This window comes from Erinaceus europaeus, chromosome 3 (assembly GCF_950295315.1).
Source record: "Erinaceus europaeus chromosome 3, mEriEur2.1, whole genome shotgun sequence".
Taxonomy (NCBI): Eukaryota; Metazoa; Chordata; class Mammalia; order Eulipotyphla; family Erinaceidae; genus Erinaceus; species Erinaceus europaeus.
This window is the reverse complement of record NC_080164.1, coordinates 123,991,919-124,011,757: the sequence shown is the minus strand read 5'-3', so window position 1 is coordinate 124,011,757 and position 19,839 is coordinate 123,991,919. Positions and strand designations below refer to the sequence as shown.

The 19,839-nt window shown below is 38.0% G+C and overlaps 2 protein-coding genes across 5 annotated transcripts in view; one reads left to right on the top strand and one right to left on the bottom strand.

The window, feature by feature from the left end:
* The window catches only part of BTC (betacellulin), a 543,453-nt gene extending 527,432 nt beyond the window's left edge, over positions 1-16,021 (top strand). The window contains exon 7 of the transcript XR_009549001.1: positions 16,006-16,021. The gene's annotated coding sequence lies outside the window, so the exon portion shown is untranslated. The remainder of the gene's footprint in view (positions 1-16,005) is intronic.
* The window catches only part of MTHFD2L (methylenetetrahydrofolate dehydrogenase (NADP+ dependent) 2 like), a 158,481-nt gene that overhangs the window by 83,897 nt on the left and 54,745 nt on the right, over positions 1-19,839 (bottom strand). For all 4 annotated transcript variants that reach the window (XM_007519803.3, XM_060187862.1, XM_060187864.1 and 1 more), the window contains one exon: positions 11,563-11,655. In XM_007519803.3, coding sequence (XP_007519865.1) covers positions 11,563-11,655 — 93 coding nt within the window. The remainder of the gene's footprint in view (positions 1-11,562; positions 11,656-19,839) is intronic.

Below are 19,839 nucleotides of genomic sequence, written 5' to 3'. Positions count from 1 at the left end.
CACAGCCTGACCACAAAAAACCAGGAAGCGGGAGTTGGGAGGTAGCTAGGTTAAGTACATGTGGTGCAAAGCACAAGGAAGGGTGTAAGGATCTCCTTTAGAACCCCTGGTGCCCCACCTGCAGGGGAGTAGCTTCACAGGTGGTGAAGCAGGTCTGCAGGTGTCTTTCTCTCCCCCTCCCTGTCTCCCCCTCCTCTCTCCATTTCTCTCTGTCCTATCTAACAACGACGACATCAATAACAACAACAATAATTACAGCAATAAAAAACACAAGGACAACAAAAGGGGAAATAAATAAATAAATATATAAAATAAAAAGTTAACAGAAAGGTGTAGAAAAAAAATCCAGGAAGCATGAGAGGGAACATACACACCCATAACACCAGTTAAAGCCACTAGTGTTAACAACTTTATATTTGATAGTACACCATTTCGTTTCCATATGAAATTACAAATATTTCCACATCTCACTCCATATATATATATTATCTGTATTTTAAAGCTTTATATACAATATGGATAATTCCTAATGAAACGCTTTCTTCTAAAATATGATTTCTAATAGCTCCACAGTATTCTATGGAGCTGTGTATATGTATCCATATGGCAGGCTGCTCTGATTTTTATACTATATGATTAATGTAGTAAATAATTGCTTACATCTTTGTAAACATTTAAGATTATGTGTATAAGAAAATTGTAGTATTTACTACCTAGGTCTCAAGTTCTACATTTGCTTAGAAATGATTACTTTAGTATTAAAAAAGACAACTGACACTGAAATCTTGTGTATAAAAAGACTATGTGATGTAATAATGATATTTCATGCCATGTGTTCATATTGCTAAACAGCTTTACCATTTACTAAGGTGATATATATTTATACTTGTAACCTGTTCTGGATGCCTCTTATCATTCCAGATCATATACGCCAGACACTGAAGGATGCACATAAGGAGATGACAACCTCTGATAAGAAGGTAGGATTAGTCTATCAGGCAGGCTGTCACAGTGGAAGATGCACACTACCTTAAAGTAAGGAGGACCTGGATTCAAATTAAGTTTCAGTCCTAAAACAATCACAGCTAACTCTCTGTATTTAATTTTCAATGTTTATAAAATGAAGACAGTAGTATTACTGGTACAGTAAGTTATTAGCATTTAATGGGAAATAAACAAATACAGTTTTCCTTCCTTTATCCTGATACTGTGCTGTGATAGTATGACTAAAAATATAATATGATTTTAGTGAAAATACATAAAGTATTATTTAAGTCATTGATACTTTGATCTAAAGACTTTAGGCTATATACATTTTCAACTTTCATTTTTCCTTGACCATTGTTAGCCTCGAATTAGCAAAAATATTCCTCCCAAATTGAGTACCTAAGACACTTTATTTTCTTTTTCTTTTTTTGTGTTTTATACTCAACAGTAAACACAATAGTTTGTACATGCATAACATCTGCCACTTTTCCATATAACAATACAAACTCCACCATCATGCTCCAGGACCCAAACCCTCCCCACCACCCACCCTAAGACACTTACATTTGTCTGAGACCTTTATTTTTTTCTGCTCAGCTTGTTATAATGCAGAATCTTTATGTCTCCAAGTGTTTTTACTTGACAGTACAATATCAAGATAAGGTTACACAGAAATTGATATTTTCTCTTTATACTTGTGTATAAAAAGCAATTAGATCAAAGATCCACCTGCTTTGTGGAGAGATACAGATTTTCTTTGAAATGTATTTTGAATTGTTAGTGACATATTACTTAAATCTAATTCTACATGTATGTCACAAGGAAGAAGGGTCCTTTCCATCAATGACTCTAGCTGATGGAATTACTGAATTGCATGTTTTGTGGTCAGATCTTCAAAACTTTATATAACAAAATATTTAAAATATATGTAAAATAAGGAAAAGAAATGTTTTTGACAATTATATAGTCACCACACAAATCTGTCAGATGTAAGTATTGGTTTATTTGTTTTAAGTCTCTACATGTTGTACATTTCTGCAACTTGTTTTGTTTTGACTAGCATGAAAATTACCATGCGAATATATGCAGTACTAGCTGTATGATGTTCAACTGACTAAGTATTCATTTTTTAAAATTTATTTATTTATTTATCTATTCCCTTTTGTTGCCCTAGTTGTTTTCTTGTTGTAGTTATTATTGTTGTTGTCATTGTTGGATATGGCAGAGAGAAATGGAGAGAGGAGGGAAGACAGAGAGGGGGAGAGAAAGATAGACACCTGCAGACCTGCTTTACCACCTGTGAAGCGACTCCCCTGCAGGTGGGGAGCCGGGGGCTCGAACTGGGATCCTTACCAGTCCTTGCACTTTGTGCCACGTGCGCTTAACCTGCTGTGCTATTGCCCAACTCCCTTAAGTATTCATTTTTATGTTGATAGATATAAATGTTATTTCCAATTTTCTTGCTTATTATAAACAGCTCTACAGCATAGTAAGTCTACATATTTTCTGGGTTCATTCATTATTTCAATAAATATCAATTACATCAAATGCTAGGAAACAAAGATAAATGAAATATTGAACCAGCTCTTGACAAGTTCTGACTGCAGCAAAAGAGAAAGATTTGCAAAAAAAAAAAAAATTAGTTTGCTGGTACAATATGAGAGGTAAGTTTGTATGTGTCCACATGTATATGTATACCCACTTATCTAGTATTTTACCTACTTGTCATCTAGAAAGATAAAGGGTGGGGAGAGAGCATAATGGTTATACAAACAGATTTTAATGCCTGAGGTTTTGAAGTCCCAGGATCAATGCCCCACATCACCATAAGTCAGAGCTGAGCAGTGTTCTGGTTAAAAAAAAAATGTAGAAAGATAAAAATGTGGGAGTTGGGCGGTCGCGCAGCGGGTTAAGTGCATGTGGCGCCAAGCGCAAGGACAGGCACAGGATGCTGGTTGGAGCCCCCGGCTTCCCACCTACAGGGGCTTCATTTCAAAAGCAGTGAAGCAGGTCTGCAGGTGTCTATCTCTCTCCCACTCTCTGTCTTCCCCTCCTCTCTCCATTTCTCTCTGTCCTAACAATGACAACAATAACAACAATAGTAACTACAACAATAAAAAAGGGGGCAACAAAAGTGAAAATAAATAAATATTAATTTTTTTTAAAAAGTAAAAGAAAGATGGAAATGCTGAAGTGATAAGAGGTAAAGAGAAAGATTAAGATGAAAACAGAGCAAAATAGGCATACTAAGAAAGAGATCACCAAACAAGAGGGAATGACAGCTATATTCCATTATCTCTGAAGATAAAATGACTGTTTTGGGCTGTGCCTCACCAAATAAACAAAAATTCACTGATAAAAGGGAAGGGGTCTCGTGGTAACTCAGCTATAGATCTCTATATATATATCAGAAAATGTTGAGAAAGAAGAACAGAAAGGGAAACTAAAAGCAGGATCTAACTAAATCGAGAGTAGGGCACCAAAGTAAAAACCCTGTGGTGAGGGGGAGGGTGGACATTCGGCTTCCTGAGGCATCGGGGATTGGGGGGGTGGAATGGGACACAGTCTTTTGGTGGTGGGAATGGTGTTTATGTACACTCCTATTAAAGTGTAGTCATATAAATCACTATTTAATTAATATGAGAGGGGAAAAATTGACTGTATGTCCTGAACTTTTTAAAACACAGACTGAGTCATTTTAATATATAAGCTGAGTCTTTGATATGTTGACTCTCTCAAAAGCCTAGACCAGGGAGAACAGAAGCAACCGAAGACACAGCTATATATAAGATGTTGGGTATTGTACAGCAAATCCTAACAAAGGGATTTTTCAAAGTTAACCCAATTATCAAATAATGTGATGATAACAATAACTATCCATTGTCTTCTTGAACCCTAAGACAGCAGGAACCTCACATTTCCACTATAGAACCTGTATTTCCCCCAGTCCTGGAACCTTAGGGTGGGGCCCACTTTCCTGCATGCTGCTCTCAATGCATATCAAATAATATTGCATCCGCTGATCGCAACCTACTCAACGCAATGAGTGCCACCCCAGCATGCTTCACTTCAAGCTGTGTCCAGAGACTTCAGGAGTGGAATGACAACCCTTCAGCTTCATCACTAGGGTGAAACCTTTCCTTTCACAGTATTCTCTAATTCCATTCCAGGTGGTTCACTTTCTAACAAAGTCCCAAAACCTAGACATAGACCAGGTACCCTGAGATAGAGCATATGTTCACATGTATCCATAAACTAGGGCAAATATATACCTGAAAGCAGAAGTACACAAGAGTCTACAGTGAGTACCCCCCAACACTTCATCTGCACTATTCCAGTCTTTAGTCCATAATTGTTGAACAATTTTTTTGGCTTTGTATGTTAACTCTCTTTTTAGCCACCAGGTTCCAGAGGTCAGCAGAATGCCGACCAGACTTCCCTGGACTGAGGACCCCACTAATGTGTTCTGGAGCTCCACTTCCCCAGAGCCCCACCCTACTAAGGAAAGAGAGAGGCAGACTGGGAGTATGGATCCACCAGTCAATGCCCATGTTGGAGGAGGAGGGGAAAGGGGAAGAGGAGGGGGAGGAGGAAGAGGAGGAGAAGGAGAAGAAGCAGGAGGTACCCTGGAAAAAAATCCATCGCTTTTGTTCTTGGGTATGTGGTGTTAACATAGAGGAGCATATAAAAAAGGAAACAAGTTTTGGAAGGGCAAGATTAAGTGAGTGAGAGTTTATGATGAATTCAATCTGAACTTGTTGACTTTGAAACACAGCATATTCTGGTGGAAGAGTCTAGTAGAGGTTTGAGATCTGGTTTTGGATCTTGGGAGAAAGCTTTGACCTGGGGTAACCGGTAGAAGTTATGGCAGTAGTGGATACTGAACATGGATAAAAAGCTTTGGGAGCCTGCTCACAGGATATGGATTGAGCAATCCTGTCTAAAATGTCTGAAAGTGTGATGGTTGAAAGGGTAAGTTTTATACATTGCCTCCTTGCCTTGTTGAGCAAGAGAATATACACTTAACACTTTAGGCTCGTGGCATCATAATAAAACTCATATATCAGGTAAAAAACAAACTTTTATTAAATTGTAAATAATTTAATTTTACTTTCTGGCACCAGGGTTTCATACTTGCATGATTGTATTACTACTGGTGGACTCTTTCCTCTGCCTGGAATTTCAGATAGAAAGAGACAGAGAGGAAAAGAGAGGCACAGAGAGAAGGGAAGATACCATAGCAAAGCTCCACCACCAACTTCCCTCAGGAGTGAGCATACTTCCAGGCTTAAATCCAGGCCACTGTTGAAGTACGCACTCTACCAGGTGGCTGTATCCTGAGCTGTGTAGCAGCCAGTCAGCTCTGATACTTTGTTAATACTAAAAGCAAAGAAAAAGTTATTCCTATAGATGACTAAAGTAAATGAGTTGGGGGAGGGAGAAGATAGCCAAACTATCTCTTGAACTTTATTGAGAATTATGGTGGCGGGGGGAATGGTGGCACACCTGGTTAAGCGCACAGATTATAGTGCACAAGGACCCAGCTTCAAGCCCCTGGTCCCCACCTGCAGGGGGAAAGCTTAGGAGGTGGTGAAGCAGGGCTGCAGGTGTCTCTCTGTCTCTCTCCCTCTCTACCTCCTCAATTTCTATCTCTATTCAATAATAAATAAATAAAGACATTTTTAAAAAGTGGTGGATATGGGGAGGGAGCACAGAACTTTGGTGGAGGATATGATAAAAACACATACCAGTTACACTCCTGAAATCTTATAGTTCTGTAAAACATCATTAAACTACTAACACATATTAATGTAATCCTCTTGCTATAGCTTAGTAATCAACTGATCATTTCTAAACTGTAATTTATATATTATATGTAATGATTGTTGAAGGACTAGCATATTGGATATGGGAAGAACAATAAGCATTAGTCAAACCATGAAATATGCATCCATCCACTCAGGAACCCCAGGGCTGTAAGTATGCAAGTTCTACTCCCAAGTGCATGAACTACAGACAGTGGAACAGGTAACATTCCATGCCCCACCCCTTGGAAGTTCTCAGTGTTCTCATATCCAGAAATTACTAGCTCTGCTCCTAGGAGGAGGAAATCCATCAAAGGGAAAACTCAAGGGAGCACCTAGGATGACAGTTGTGCACCTCAAACTTGAAAAGGGTGCAAGAAGTGGGGAAAAGAAGTTGGTTGGTCACTTTGTGTTTATAATGAGTCCAGAATGAATATTCCAAAATTAATGAATAATTCCACTTATTCTATTTTATATTACAGTGTCTATCATTAAAAGTGTTGTCATAGAGATGCTGTGAGGATTATGACTGTGAGGATTCATTCATTGTACTGGAGGGGACAGTTTAGTGGACAAAACATCAGTTTCACCAACTCTGTATCCAGAGGTTAACATGCAAGTGGCACTGACTCAGAAGCTCATTTTCTGAATGGAACTAGTTCCACAGAGTTTACTCAGATGGGTGGAGTTTCCTTTGGACAGTGTCTGGGGAAAAAAAAAAAAAAAAACTTGCCTATCCTGCCTGAATAATGACGATTCCTAGAACTTTTATGAATTTTGGATTCCTCCAGTTTCTTGGAAGCATAAGCTATGAAAAAGCCAGAGGATCTTCTAATAAAGTCTTGGTGTTTCTGTCCCATTTTTGTTTATAATTCTTTATCATTGGTCTTTCACAAGTCATTTTGGTCATTCCACCTCTACTTCTTTTTATTCAACTAGTTAATACTTTCTATCTATTTTAGCTGTCTCTAATAAATCTCATCATTTTCACCCCTTCTCATAAATTCTTAATCTTAACATCTATACTCCAACCAGTTCATTCATACTCAAAAATTATATGAACTGCTCGTTTTTTATCTTTCACTTTCATGACCATACCAATTACAATGACACACAAGGAACGTTTACCGGTTCACAAATGTACTGCAACCACAGTGTAAATCAATTAATAATTAGACCAGTGGTTCCACCTTTAAAAATTATTGCCTTAAAAAATTCTGGTCCTTTTGCTAGCCATGACATCATCTCTCCAGACAATAACTAGGATCCACCTGCATATCAGATTTCAGGCTAATGGGAAAAAAAAAAAAAAAGAAAAGAAAAACTAGTATAGCCACAGGCCCTTTGGAATATAACTAAAATATGCCTACTAGCTATCTACAGGACAGAGACCCCCCCCCCCAACTCTTCATCTGCACTACTCCAGCCTTTAGATTCATAATTAGTCAACAATTTGTTTGGTTTTATAGGTTAACTCTCTTTTCAGCCACCAGGTTCCAGATGCTAGCATGATGCCAACCAGACTTCTCTGGGACATACAACCCCACCAACGTGTCCTGGAGCTCAGATTCCCCAGAACCCTGCCCCACTAGGGAAAGAGAGAGGCAGGCTGGGAGTATGGATCAACCTGTCAACGCCCATGTTCAGTGGGGAAGCAATTACAGAAGCCAGACCTTCCACCTTCTGCATCCCACAATGACCTGGGGTGCATACTTCCAGAGGGTTAAAGAATAGAAAAGTTATCAGGGGAGGGAATGGGATATGGAGTTCTGGTGGAAGAAACTGTGTGGAGTTATACCCCTCTTATCCTATGGTTTTGTCAGTGTTTCCTTTTTAGAAATAGATAATAAAATAAATAAAAAAGTTTCAAATGTAAAAAATATCAACTACATTTATGTCAATTGGAGGAAATGTTTGTTCTTGTAATCTCAAAATAATTGAAACACACATTTATTGAGTACCTACTATGCACCAGATATTGCTTTAAGTACTTGCTACGAAACTTTAAAAAAACCTATCAGTCCTGTCTTCACCATGATGATGATGACAGCTATACAGAGGGGTTAACTAAGTGCTACAACCACAAAACCTGTTTTAAAGCGACATGAATTATCTCTGTGAATTCAGAAAGGGGTTTTATGTAGAGATATGAAACCTCTTATTCCTTTTTGTAAAATTAAATTAATTATTTTTTTTCTTTTTACTAGAGCACTGCTGAGTTCTGGCCTATGGTGGTGTGGAGGATTAAACCTGGGACTATCATTGCTTTCAGTAATGAAAGGCTTTTTGCATAACCACTATGCTATCTCCCTAGTCCAATGTTTGATCATTTTAAAAAGAAATTCAATTTTCTATTTCAAGCTTCACTTTTATTATTTGAATGGCAGAATGAAACTTTAGATTTGAAAATGAACTCTTCAAAGCTTGGAAGGAGGTCACAGTAGTTACAGTGTTAGACTTGAGAGCATACGATCTCCTCTTCTTTCTAAATATATCATTTTATAGTCTCTTATTTTAAGATTAGAGCTTATAAATCTCAATTGTGCAGGGGAATGTTTCAAAGGTAAATAACATATATGCTGATCCAACAGTGTTAGGATAATGAGAATTTGATAATCTGAAGTATAAAATTAATATTAATATAAGCTCATTTTATTCATGTCCCAAAATTTTCACACAATTTCCTCTTTTTTTCCTGCAAGTTCACTCTGAGATTTCATCACCACATTTATATTGTCATCTCTCAGCCATTATCAACCTTACTTAAGCATCACTAACTGATATATTGCATAAAACTCCTCCTTTACTTTTCCTGACTTCAAGATGGCATTGCTTCCATATATGCTGATATTCTAGTGATGACAACAATCCAGTCCTTCCTGTTCCAGCTACCTGTGCCATTAGATCACTATCCCTGTCTCTAATACTCACTGCTAATTGCATATTTCCCACACAGAGTGCATTTTAGTAAAATTCTTGTTTATATTTAGTAACATATGTTCATATGGAATTTTCCTTTACACGAATTCATGCTTTCTCTATAATTTCACTATATTTCATAAAAAAAATATATATGTATATATATGTATATCACCCTTTAATTATCCAAGTGAGTATTAGGGAGATAGAAACATCACATTTTCTTTTTTTTTCTTCCCTTTTGTTGCCCTTGTTGTGTATTGGTGTTGCTGTTACCATTATTGTTGTCATTATTGTTGCATAGAACAGAGAGAAATGGAGAAAGGAGGGGAAGACAGAGGGGGAGAGAAAGATACACATCTGCAGACCTGCTTCACTGCCTCTGAAGCGACTACCCTGCAGGTGGAGAGCTGGGGGCTGAACCAGGATCTGTACGCCGGTCCTTGCGCTCTGCGCCACGTGAACACAAACTGTCCAGGCCCAGAAACATCACATTTTCATACTTTCTCCATAATTTCACTGTACTTCACACACACACACACACACACACACACACACACACACTCCTTTAATTATCCAAGTGAGTATTAGGGAAATAGAAACTTTTATTTTTTTTAAATTCTCAATTTTTTCACCCATATTTCTATTATCCAACTATATATTACTTTTGCATTAACTGCAGATATATATATATTTCCAGCATTTAACAAACCTTCATATCTTTTTAGATACACTAGATCAAAACCTAAGTGAAAAGACCTGTTTACATTATAACCACTTAAATGTCTACCAGCCTGGGTTAGAAAGGTATGTGCCCAACTAGCTGTCCCAAGTAGCTGTGCACCTGCTTAGTGCCCTCTTGTGGCAACAAGATAAGATATACAGAAAGGCTACAGTTTGGAACCTTAATACTCAACACCTAGGAGCAGGAGTGCTTGCTGAGGCTCCTATTTTGATAATTTTATACAGTCTTAATAATTTTTTTTTTTGCCTCTAGGATTATCGCTGGGGTTCGGTGCCTGCATTACACATCCACTGCTCCTGGAAGCCATTTTTTCCATTTTGTTGCCCTTGTTGTTAGTGTTAATATTGTTGCTGCTGTTATTGTTGCTGGAAAGGACATAGAGAAGTTGAGAAAGGAGGGGAAGACAGAAAGGAGGAGAGGAAGATAGACACCTGTAGACCTCCTTCACCACTTGTGAAGCAACCCTCCTGCAGGTGGGGAGCCGGGGGCTTGAACCAGGATCCTTATGCCGGTCCTTGCACTTTTGGTCTTATTTTTAAACACCTTATACACAATTTAATTTAAGTCTTTACAGAGCTATTGGAGGAAACTGAAGGGCAATGACAGATTTGGCATGATGACCTATGACAAAACGTTTGACATAATGCTCTCACAGAGAGCATCAGTGGTCCTTGAAAGAGGACTATAACCACTCATTTGCCTTTCTCAATATCAAAAACAAGATATGACCACGAACGTATTGTGAGGGAGTTTGCTCTGCTAGAAGAAATGATCATTCAATATTAGAAAATGATAAATAGAAAGATTAAATAGTAACTGGGTTAAATATTATCAAAATGGAATGTTCATAGAAGATACTAATATTGCATCTGAAATTTAAAATGGAAAGGATAACCATTCATTTTTTTCTTTTTAAAAAATATTTTTATTGCTTTATTATTGGATGGAGACAGAAAGAAATTGAGAGGGGAGGGAGAGAGAGAGAGAGAGAGAGACAGAGAGACATTTGCAGCCCTGCTTCACCATTTGTAAAGCTTTCCCCTTGCAGGTGGGGACCAAGGGCTTGAACCTGGGTCCTTGTGCACTGCAATAGGTATGCTCAAGGATCCTAAGTAATCTAGTACTGAACGCCATTTAAATAGCATTTACTAGTTTCTTTATAACTCATTCATGTTTAAAATCAATAGTGAGAGAATAAAATAGTTACAGATAGTTATAGAATCAGCCCATAATGTTTGTAACCTTGGGAGAACTACTGCAGTTTTCAATGGGATGAGAACACAACTCTGGTGGTGGGAATGGTATGGTGTTATAGCCCTATTATCCTATAATTTTGTAAATCAATGTTAAATCACTAATAAAAATAAATTTAAAAAATGCAAGGACTAGGTTCAAGCCTCTGGTCCCCACCCACTAGGGGAAAGCTTCATGAGCAGTCAAGCAGTGATGCAGGTGTCTCTTTCTCTTCTTATCTCCCCCTCCTCTCAACTTCTCTCTGTTTCTATGCAATAATAAATAAAATATTAGGAAAAAAAGAAATGACCACTGTTAATAGTGGAGTCAGGTAGGCATCAAGCCCCAGTAATAACCCTAGGGACATAAAACAAAACACCCTCAGGACACAGTCACAGAGAGCCAATTAGGATTTTCCAAATCAGGACACTACTTAATCTACAACCAATCAAGATTCTGCATCTGCTTGATAAAAGACTTGTCTTTAGCTCTTGTCAGTGGAGGGTTTCTAACCATTTCTAGTTCTGTACAACCTGATTTGAATAAATTTTTGCTCAAAAAAATCTTATAACAAAAAATAAATAAAATCAACCATGTCTGTCACAGAAACTAAGAGGGTACATTTGTTCCTGTTCTTAATCTGGTGTTGCAAGGCCATGTCGATTTTCCATAATTAAGTGCCAAATACTCATGTAGGCACAATGGACCACTACAGTGACTGCCAAGAGACATAATCTAGACAACAAAAGTTAGTTATATAGAAGTCTAACATCCCCAAGAGTTTTTCTTACAAATAAGTGAGCAGTTAGAGCAGAAATTACTCTATTTTTTTTTTTTTTACATTCTATCTAATAACAGTCATTAAAGACTTACCTGCAGCTACTATGATAATATCTGCCAGCTGAGTATGGCTCTTCAATTGTTCTTTGGGGGTATATCTGTGTGCTATTGTCACAGTTGCATCACCTGAAATGCAAAAGAGCTGCTATTAATGATTACTGACCAATCACTGATTACATAAAATTTTTAATCTTACAAATTCTCTAATTCTAGAGGAGTTTGTTACACAGTAAATAAACTCCTTTTCTTTCTTGCTACAAACCATCACCAAATATAGCATATGTTTTTCGAACCAACCCAAGGCACCAAAAATTTGAAACATGTCCCCACCTCTATTTTAGTTCTCCTATATTCAAAAAGATCCTTATATTTAGGAAATCCACACACTGTTCTCTAGTTCCAAGTAAGAATCTCACAAGAGCCCACAAAAACCAAAATCAAAACCGAAACTTCCCACAGCAATAGGGGGAGCCGGCCCCAGCAAAAGTAATTCAGAGTCCCTGAAGGAAAGGGGGAGTCGGCGAGATGAATGAAGTGAGAGACACGTCAGCTGCTTCAGGTGCAGGAAAGTGGTGTCTCTGTCCTGTCTGCAGAGGTTTATTATGTAAACACTTTTTGCCCAGATATAGTTGACATTATGTAAGATTATTTTCATTAACGTGAAGGATACAGATGACATCATGTATAATTGTTTTCATTAGCACCAGGAATAACCTTAAACAACATTATTATTATTACTATTATAGGTATGTTTTCCTTAGAAAGTTCCCTAGGTCTGGTGCATCCTGATCTCCCCTTGGAAGTTTCTTGGGTCTGGGATAGTCTAAATCTACCCTTGAAAGTTTCCTTGGTCAGGAGTAGTCTAAATTTTCCCTTGAAATAACCAACTGTGTTTTGACCAACTCCCTGTTCAGACCTTCTGTATGAATAAACATTGTTCTCTGGAGCTAAATCTAATAGCTTTTCTTCTTTTTTTTAAATTTTTTTTATATTTATTTTATTTATTTATTCCCTTTTGTTGCCCTTGTTGTTTTATTGTTGTAGTTATTATTGTTGTTGTTGTTGTTGGATAGGACAGAGAGAAATGGAGAGAGGAGGGGAAGACAGAGAGGAGGAGAGAAAGACAGACACCTGCAGACCTGCTTCACCGCCTGTGAAGCGACTCCCCTGCAGGTGGGGAGCCGGGGTTCGAACCGGGATCCTTATGCCGGTCCTTGTGCTTTGCGCCACCTGCGCTTAACCCGCTGCGCTACAGCCCGACTCCCATAGCTTTTCTTCTTAACCTGTCCTTGGATGGGTCTAACTAGATCATAGTAGGCTGTCCACCTAGAGAAATCTTCTGCTGTAAAGTAAGCACACACCATGGGGGCTCTCTTCTGGTTAACCTTTGCATATATGAAAGTTCACTAACTTTTAGCTAATGAAAGTTTATTTACTTCCACCCATATATCCTAACATTAGCTATTTAACTACACAATCTAATACTCATCATTGATGTCTGTAAGTGGAAGCAGGGTGTTTGTGGGTGAGGGTAAGCAATAGTGCCTTTTATAACTAAATGAAGACCACAGTCTGTCACTCACACTATAAGCCATCTGTAATTCTGGCTTTTGGTCTGAGTCCAGCTGACTGAGAAGCTGTAGTGGTGATAAGTAGCTCCTTTACTGAAAGCCTTTAAATGAGTACAGTAGCTTCTGCTCCTAAGCCATTTTAGTCTTGTTACACTCACTGCCATTAATTGTTGTCACAATGTACTTCCCCCAGGGATCTCCTTTTATTGTCCCCAGGTATTATTTGTGCATATCCAATATAGCCAATAGGTCTTTAATTTATCAATGTAAGGAAAAATGGCTTCAGTTTAGTCCAGGGCTCCCCAGTTAGCCCTAGCCCTAGTTTGGGAATGAGAAGGTGAGATTATCAGCAGGCACATGGAGAGAGAGAGAGAGAGAGAGAGAGATGGGGGAGGAGGGTCTTTGTGTGGCGAGGAGACTGACAGGGGGACAGATTCTAGAGACCAAGACCCCCTGCTCGGCCCCTGGTGGGGGATACTGACGAGGTGACTGTACACCCAGGCACCCGTTTTTTCACAGGCAGGCCACACTACACTCAACCTCAGCCTCACAGTTCCTCGCAGCCTGACTTTGCTCCTGCCAGGTAACTCCACTTTCCCTCGAATAATATCCATTTAACTAGTTATTCCTGAGGTTGTCTAAACATGCCCAAGAAAATTACCAAACTCTCAATTAGACTTAAATGATCAGTTTCTGACTGCATTGATCTCAAACCAACAAAAGCTTCCAGCATGCTATTCAGCACACTATCTGATGATTGATGTAAGGCAGGTCAGCTAAAAACTGTTTTCAGGTAAGGTCTACAACTTTTCTGCCTTCCCCCCTTGCTGAAAAGTACTGTGATACCCATTCCTGCTCCTGAGAACTAGGGATGCTGCTAATTACATTATTTATCCTATAAAAATTCTTGCCTGGGCCACAGAAAAAATAGGCAAATATATGTAGAAATAATAGCCGATCCATATTTGTGATCCTGGGAGAACCCCTACAGTTTCCAGTAGAAGGAATGGGGACACAGAAAGGTGAGGAATTAATACTCCTATTACCTTCTGTGTAAATCAATATTAAATCACTAATAAAAAAAATTCTTGCCCTTCCTCTCTTCAATTCTGTGCCTCATTGTTGTTCTTCAGTGAATGCTCTGAATTTCTCCACCTAGTCCTTTATATCTCCTTTGCATTTTTCCTAAGGTTAACCGGTTAACCAAGGGCTAACAAGTTGCAGCAGCTGCTCCATAGAATGATGCCTATCTCTGACCCTCAGATGACTTTTTCCCACACTTAGACGACTCACCCTCTTACTGTTCGCATAACAGCAACCTGGGCAAAGGCCTAACTTTTCTAACTACAGTACAGACCCAGATTTAAAAAAAAAAAAGAAAAAGAAAACTTATAAGCTGAGGCTTGAGCGACTTTTTAACCAGTGTTTTACATCATGTTTGTAAGATACAGCAAGAGTAAAAGACTTAAAATGTCTTCCCATCTCGATTTTAGTTCTATTATCTCCTAGGATCTTAATTAACTGCTCGGCAAGAAATACTTCTTACTATATTAAAGCGACAGTCAATCAAGAATTGTCTAGTGGGAGCCACCTGTGCAGTTTTCTAGGCTATTATTACCTCTGTAATTTACACAAAACAGCAGATTAAGCAAAGAGTTGTTGGCAATTAACAGAGTGCCAATGTGAGGAAAATAATATTTGCTATTAAAATTCCCCAAAACAAACAGCATCGTATTCTTCATTGTGAGTATCTTTTTTTAGTTAAAATGATCAAAAGAACTTTATTTTTCCTAAGCATCTCAAGGCCATTCCCTACCCTCACTTAGCCAACAATCATGAAATACCTGAGAATCCTGCTAAACAACAGGAAGATGGAAAATACATATACGTAAACCCTAGATACAATACTGTGATATATTCCATATTAAAAGGAGACATGAGTTAACACTTCTATTTTTTTTTTTTTGCCTCCAGCATTATTGCTGGGGCTCAGTGCCTGCACCATGAATCTACTGCTCCTGGAGGCCATTCCTCCCCCCTTTTGTTGCCCTTGTTGTTGTAGCATCGTTGTAGTTATTATTGTTATTGTTGATGTCGTTCGTTGTTGGATAGAACGGAGAGAAATGGAGAGAGGAGGTGAAGACAGAGAGGGGTTAACACTTCTGACAGACCATAGTTATAGTACATTATTGGCCATGTATTCATTACATTCTGCATCAGATCTCTATTTGACTTATTTACTTCTCACTCCAATTTTGTATTCTTAAGCACCATAAATCTTTCTCCCCTATTCTTTGCTAAACAGTTTTACTCTCTGCTTAAAAAAAAAACAACAGATTTGACAACTTCAGATTACACACATGAGTGGCCTTGTATAGTAATTTTGACTAATTTTGTTTACATAATGAGTTCAAGGTCTATCCATGTTGTAAGCTTTTTTGACCCATGTGAACACATACATGCTAAATAATCTTTAAAAACGAATGCAGCATTCCTTTCTATCTTCACTTAAGAGGTTTCTGTAGAGAAATGTGGTGAACATTTAGTGAAGTTATCTAAGTAATTTACTGTCTTTTTTACTTTAACTGCCTTAAACATTCTTTATCATTGAGTTTTAACAGTTCTCATGCTTTGGAGAAGTTTTATTTGCATTGAGAAGAAATGATATTCTATTACTTTCATAGACTTAGATATTCAGCTTTGTGAAATTTTCAGGAATTATTTTAAAAATATATTCCCTGAGGTTCCCGGAAGATGGCGGACTGAGAAGCTGCTAGTGGCTTGAGCTCTGACCACATCATCTGGAAACGGTAGGATTTTCTGCCTTTAGTAGGCCAGTCAGTAAGGGTTCCTAGCGGTGACACCAAGGAGGTGACTATAACTTAATTTGGGTTAAAAAATAGAGTAGAAAAAAAGGGAAATTTTTTTTCTTTTAAATTATTATTCCCAAAGCGCACAGCCTCCCCCTTTCCCCCTCCCCCCATAACCAATCCCTGGGGACCAGCTCCTAGCAGGCTCCCCTGCTGAGCTTCTTTCTTTACCAAGATTCCTATCCCACCAGGGAGTATCATTCATTCTAAGTCTATTCCCTTCTGAAACCTCTGGCCTTTTTTCTTTCTAAGTAGCCCACCCTCCCCACCCCACATAGCTAATTAAATAATAAAAAAGAAATAAATAAACTCTTTCCTTTCACCACTCTTTTATTACTGTTCTTTTTCTTATCTTTTTTTTCTCTCTCTCTCTTTCTTTTTCTCATTCTTGTCATCCTTTCTTCCTTAATCCTACAGCTTCCAAACCCACAGGCCCCATCCCCCACACCACCAGTGTGCTTTCATTGAATTCACTGATACACGTTTGGGAATTATTTGGGGGAAGAATTCTGACTCAGAGTGGACTCTCACTGTGAGTATCTCTGCTCAACTTCCCTTCCTCCTTTAGCTACCCCTAGAATATACAGTGGATAGTAGATTTGCATAACTGTCTATTTCAGCTATCCTTGTCTAGTCCTGAGGTTTTTTTTTTATTTGTTTTTTTTTCTTTCTTTCTTAACAATCAGCTGCCTCTGCTCATGAGGTTTGAGGTAATCTGGGACAGGGTTTTTTTTTTTACCATGATCTATTTTATTATTAATATTATATAAAGGCATATATATTCCCCCCCCCTTTAGGTTGATCAGAATAAACTCTTAGGGTATCTTTCATTGCTAGAGTAGTGGGCATCTTATCTATTGTGGGAGGAACTTGTCTCGTTACATCTACCTCCTCTACAGACTCTGCCCTTCCTCCTCCTCCTAGCTAATTAAAACAATTAAATTAAATTAAAAATAAAGTAATCAAAAAAAATTTTCCTTTCACTGCTCTTTAATTACAGCTCTTATTCTTATCTTTTCTCTTTTCTCTTTTTTGGTTCTTTTTTTTTATCTTGTCATACACTTCATCCTTCTTCCTTTGCCTTTCTGAATTTAGGAATTATTTTGGGGAAGAAATCTGACTCAGAGTGGACTCTCTATGTGTGTATCTCTGCTCTACTTCCCTTTCCCCTCTTGTTACTCCTAGAAAATACAGTGGATAGTAGATTTCCAAAACTGTCTATTCTTGCTATCCCTTCTTTCTTTTCTCTTTCTTCTTCACTGAGATTTGGTTACTATTTTTTCACGGACTAGAGACATTGCTAGGCTAACTGGTAGTGATTAAACGGCTTCAACACTTGCTTCAGTTGCTATTGTAATTCCTGAGGTTGGAGAGTGCAATTGTCATAAAGGTATTTAGTACAGTGTTGCTTGTGCTCAAGACACAACAACAGAGGAACAACAGAGCATAAAAAAAAGAAACACATAAATAAAAAAAAAATGGGTAGATCAAAAAAAAATAAAACTGCTACTCCAATAAATGAAGACAAGAGCCCAGGAGAAACTACAAATCAGCCAGAAGTAACCATAGATAAGAAAAGTATGCAAGCAATAATAAACTTATTAATCACAGAAATGAAAACAGAACTGAAGAAAGCTGAGGGAAGGGAAAGCAGACTAAAAGAAGCAGAAAACAGAATTAGTCAGACAGAGGATGAGTTAGAGAAAACTAAGAAAGAGGTGAAAGAGCTTAAAAAGAGATTGAGAGACACTGAAAACAACAACAGAGACATATGGGATGATCTCAAAAGAAGTAACATTCACATAATTGGCCTGCCAGAGGAAGAAAGAGAGAAATGGGAAGGAAACATTCTAGAGGAAATAATAGAAGAAAACTTCCCTGGCCTGAATAACAGAAAGGACATCAAGATTCAAGAGGCCCAGAGAGTTCCAAACAGAATCAACCCAGACCTGAAGACACCAAGACACATCATAGTCACAATGAGAAGGAGTAAGGATAAAGAAAGGATCCTAAAGGCTGCAAGAGAGAAACAAAAAGTCACATACAAAGGAAAACCCATAAGGTTATCTGCAGACTTCTCCACTCAAACTCTAAAAGCCAGAAGGGAGTGGCAAGATATCTATCGAGCCCTGAATGAAAAAGGGTTTCAACAAAGGATAATATATCCTGCTAGGCTTTCACTCAAACTAGATGGAGGGATCAAAACCTTCTTAGACAAACAACAGTTAAAGGAAGCAACCATCACCAAACTGGCCCTGAAAGAGGTTCTAAAAGACCTCTTATAAACAAGAACATCACTATAAAACTTGCAATATATCAGAGCAAACAAAAAATTTTTTTGAACAATGGCACTGCAATACATTAAATCCATAATGTCAATAAATGTCAATGGCTTAAACTCACCCATCAAAAGGCACAGGGTTGGGGGATGGATCAGAAAACATAACCCAACCATATGCTGCTTGCAAGAATCCCATCTGTCACAACAAGATAAACACAGACAGACTTAAAGTGAAAGGATGGAAAACTGTCTTACAGGCTAACGGACCACAAAAAAGGACAGGAACAACCATTCTCTTCTCAGACACAATAGATTTCAAATTAAATAAAGTAACAAAAGATAGGCAAGGACATTACATAATGATGAGAGGATCAATCAGCCAAGAAGACTTAACAATTATTAACATCTATGCACCCAATGAGGGACCATCTAAATACATCAAGCACCTACTGAAAGAATTTCAAAAATACATCAATAGTAATACAATAATAGTGGGAGACTTCAATACCCCACTCTCACTTAGACAGATCAACAAAGCAGAGAACCAACAAAGATACAAGAGAATTGAATGAAGAGATTGACAGACTAGACCTCTTGGATATTTTCAGAGTCCTTCACTCCAAAAAACTGGAATACACCTTCTTTTCAAATCCACATAACACATACTCAAGGATAGACCACATCTTTGATGCTGCCACAAAGACAGCATCAATAAATTCAAGAGCATCTAAATTATCCCAAGTATCTTCTCAGACCACAGTGGAGTAAAACTAACATTTAACAACAAACAGAAAATTATTAAAAGTCACAGAATTTGGAAACTAAACAACATACTCCTTAAGAACCACTGGGTCAGACATTCACTTAAGCAGGAAATTCAAATGTTCCTGGAAACAAATGAAAATGAAGATACAACCTATCAAAATATTTGGGACACAGCTAAAGCAGTACTGAGAGGGAAACTTATAGCCATACAATCACATATTAAACAATAAGAAAAAGCTCAAGTGAACCTTACTGCATACCTCAAGGACTTAGACGAAGAGGGACCAAGGAACCCTAAAGCAACCAGAAGGACAGAAATCACTAAAATTAGAGCAGAAATAAACAACATCGAAAATAAAAGAACCATACAAAAGATCAATGAAACCAAATGTTGGTTCTTTGAAAGATTAAACAAAATTGACAAACCCCTAGCCAGACTCACCAAACAAAAAAAAGAGAAGACTCAAATTAATAGAATTGTAAACGATGGAGGAGATATCACAACTGACACCACAGAAATCCAGAGAATCCTGCAAAACTTCTATGAAGAACTATACGCCACCAAGCTAGAGAATCTGGAAGAAATGGAACAATTCCTAGAAGCATATGCCCTTCCAAAACTGAAGCGGAAGAACTACAAAATCTAATGCACCAATCACAGACAAAGAAATTGAAACCGTTATTAAGAATCCCCCCAACAACAAAGTCAGACAAGAAACTAATCACCAAAATATATAAAGAGCTCAGCAAACTTAGCACCAAAAAAGCAAATGACCCCATCCAAAAATGGGCAGAGGATATGAACAAAACATTCACCTCAGAG